At 42.0% G+C, this 3,268-nt stretch overlaps 1 protein-coding gene across 5 annotated transcripts in view; it reads left to right on the top strand.

Moving 5' to 3' along the window:
• Positions 1–243: 243 nt before the first annotated feature.
• Positions 244–3,268, top strand: part of pwwp2b (PWWP domain containing 2B) — an 87,869-nt gene continuing 84,844 nt past the window's right edge. For all 5 annotated transcript variants that reach the window (XR_007264272.1, XM_048608848.1, XM_048608851.1 and 2 more), the window contains exons 1-2: positions 244–341; positions 1,122–1,531. Coding sequence is in view for 4 of the 5 variants with exons in the window: in XM_048608848.1 (XP_048464805.1) it covers positions 1,371–1,531 (161 nt within the window). In the remaining variant the exon portion in view is untranslated. The remainder of the gene's footprint in view (positions 342–1,121; positions 1,532–3,268) is intronic.

Below are 3,268 nucleotides of genomic sequence, written 5' to 3'. Positions count from 1 at the left end.
GGCTCTGATTCGTCTCTTTGGAGCTTTCAGAGGTTTAAGAATATTTATGTTGGCAATGATTTGTCAAACAGCAACACTGGGGGCGATGGTAAATTAATTCATTCACTCGCAAGTGAGCAAAATATGTTGGTGGCACCATAACTAACAACAATAAGTGACATATAATGGAGCCACAAGAGGACGCTGTCTGGTGCTTCTGCAAGACACCGTTTCTATCGCCTTATTAGTCATCTTGCTCATTAGGCCACTGTGGGGCGTTTGGTGCTGGCAGCTTTAAAGACTTCAAATGGTGTACCTTCAGGAAACCGTCTACGTGTAGTGTTCAGTCGGTGCATTCTCAGGTATTATTTATTGCTCTTTTTGTAGGATGGCGATTTTTTAAAAGCTTTTAAATGTGGTCTGAGGTGTTTCTTTCAAATCTATTTACTCTCTTCCTGATTTGTTGAAGGGTACATATGTCTCGGTTTCAGAATGACCAGTTTAAAGTTTCTTGTTAATTGTACGGACTTGGCTTGTGTGCTTACTAGGCCACCAGTGTGGATTTATTTACTTATTGTTTTAAAACAGACGTTGCGAAGTAATCTAAACGCAACTTTACAGGACAGAGTAGAAAAGTACATGTTTTAGTCCTATACTTGTGGCACAATTATCTTTAAGATGACTACATGGGTCCTTTAAGATGTTGTGAGTTGACTACACGGTGATTTAACCTAGCTTGCTGTAGTCAAGAGGCCTATGACCAACACAGGAACCAGATCTGAGCTGACGTCTGGAGATAACCTTACAGTATTTATTAAAGATCTTGGAACACTAATTGGTTATATTCCATAATTTAAAGCTATCTATATAAATAGCCGAACGCGAGCAGCTATTTATAATTGTAATGTATATTATTTTTATGAAAAGAATGAACACAGCTACATCCTAATTATGTCTCTCAATTTTCCCTAAACATTTCTACTTCGATGAGGATTATAGTTTTGTTGTGTAAAATGCAATGAAAGCCTGAGGAAGTGGATCAGACTATGGGAGGGGGGGGCTGGGATGAAAGGTGTTTTTGTTTACATTGTTTTATACGAAATAATGAATTTATATATGTGTGTGTGCTTTTTTTCCCCCAGACAGGAGCTGCTCTCTAGCTGCACTCCAAGCCCCTGCTGCACCGCTGCCTCGAGCTCTGGGGATGGGGCGCATGCGCCTGCCACTCCGCTCCGGGCCCTGTGACTGAGCCAGCCTTTGATTGACAGGTGAAGGACGAGGCGCGGGCACGTGTCAGCGCTCGCTCCCGCCGCTGCTCCCGCAGCGTCTCCCCTCCCCCCGCTACTCGCTCCCTCCAGGGCCCGCACCTCGGCGTTACCCCGCCAGCGAACATGGCGGCGCTCAGCCCGGAGCCCGCAGCCGCAGCGGGGCGGCTCCGAGCGGGCGCCCAGCTCTCGGTCACCGTGGAACACGTCGTCAGCGGCACCTTGGTGGTGTCCACCAACTTCGGAGGGAGCAGCTTCACCGGGATCCTGATAGATATGGCCAAGAAGTAAGTCCTCTTCCGCCCCCTGCCCCCCCCCCCTTCTCCAATACCCTGAGCTGGAAGTCACCTAGGTTAGACTGTGAGCACCAGGCCTTCAACAACTAGGGGAAGGGGGTGGGAGAATCAGTAACTGACATCAAATCAAATACACCCCCAGTTTTGACCCTCCTTATAAATTAGGGGGCTTTTTTTTTTCTTCAGAAAGTAATACTTAGTTTATAACAACGTGGAACTATTTTATAATGTTCAGTACCACCATTCTGCCTGTTTATATTATTGGCACCCACATAATGGAATCCCCATATTTTTACTTTCTTACTGCCTTTCCTGTATTTTGGAAATTTCACCCGAGAGTATTTCAAAGGTGTTTTTTGCCCTATACATAACCTTCCTAAATAACGTTTTGATGGGTTATTGCACAGTAAACAGTTGTGTCTGCTGTATGACCTACTTGTTTACTTATTGATTGACACCATTGTCTTTGATTTTCAGCAACACAGTTTTTTCAAAATGTCTTAGTTTAAATTGCAGTAATTTGCATTACCACTTACTGTACAGTACTTGGACTCATCTTTCTTTTATAAACAGCAAGGTAAAGATCCATATCTAATGTGCATTTTAACCAGGCATTTGCCTGATTAACTAGTCTAATATCTTGTAAATGCAGACATCCCATTCTATTTTGTCCCTTTTGAATGTTACACCAGCTTGTGTCATTCCTTAACCTAAATCACAAACAAATGTGCTGCATTTGTAAAGTTTGTTTTATTGTGGCAAAAACATTGGAGCTGTCTTATGGGGCTGATGCTATACATTAGTGTTTGTTTAAGGATAACTAGACATGATGCACACAAGATGAGCTGAAATCCTGTTGCTCATTTCATTGTGGTAATGATAATTTATTTGGTTTTATCAGTGCATTCTTTTAAAAGTTGGAGCAAAGCAAAGAAAAATGTGACGCCTCAAACTGGTAGAAAGTGTTAGATAGCCGTACTGGCCTCTGCCTCTATAGTTCCGAGCAAACTTTTTTTCTTAAAAAGAAACAATAATTTAACTTTATTATCTTTGACTTCCCTGAAAAGTATGCATGGTTCTCGATTATTAAATTATATGGTTTGATTCAGTTCAAATTGTGCTTGGAGTACTGCTAGCATTGAATATTCATGAAGCACAATTTGTACATTCCCATTTTTAGCCCTTTTGTAGCGTAGATGTGGGCGGGCAGGAATTACCCTCTGCATTTTTCACAGCTTTGGAAGTGGTTATTTTGTTTTGGGCCTCTTGTTCCCCTTTATAGCCTCCCTCTTTAAAATAATAAACTGAGAGCAAGAAAAAGATCTGCAACAAAATCAAACCTGAAATGTTCATTATAGTGGAGCAGCTGCTGTGCAGTTGCAATCCTTTTTCCCTGGTGAGCCTACTCCTTCAAAATAAAATGCGTGCCCTGAGTCCAATCTCAATTTGTGCAGGACTGGCATTGGCTGCAATAAGAAAATGAACTGTTAGACATTAAAATAGATTTCACTCCTGAATATTTTTCGGTTTTGAAAATTCAATATTCAAAAACTGTAGCTACCGTAGATGTTCAATGATGTTTATTTTGGCTTTAATACTGTCACCCTAGATTTGTAGTGGCATAATGGCCACTTGGATGGGTCATTGAATCTGCGCCCCTCAACACTCTCTCTCTCTCTCTCTCACACACACACACACACACACACACACACACACACACACACACAC

The sequence above is a fragment of the Rhincodon typus genome, chromosome 20 (genome assembly GCF_021869965.1).
Source record: "Rhincodon typus isolate 14 chromosome 20, sRhiTyp1.1, whole genome shotgun sequence".
Taxonomy (NCBI): domain Eukaryota; kingdom Metazoa; phylum Chordata; class Chondrichthyes; order Orectolobiformes; family Rhincodontidae; genus Rhincodon; species Rhincodon typus.
Note: the sequence above shows the minus strand (reverse complement) of the source record. Positions and strands in the feature narration are given on the sequence as shown.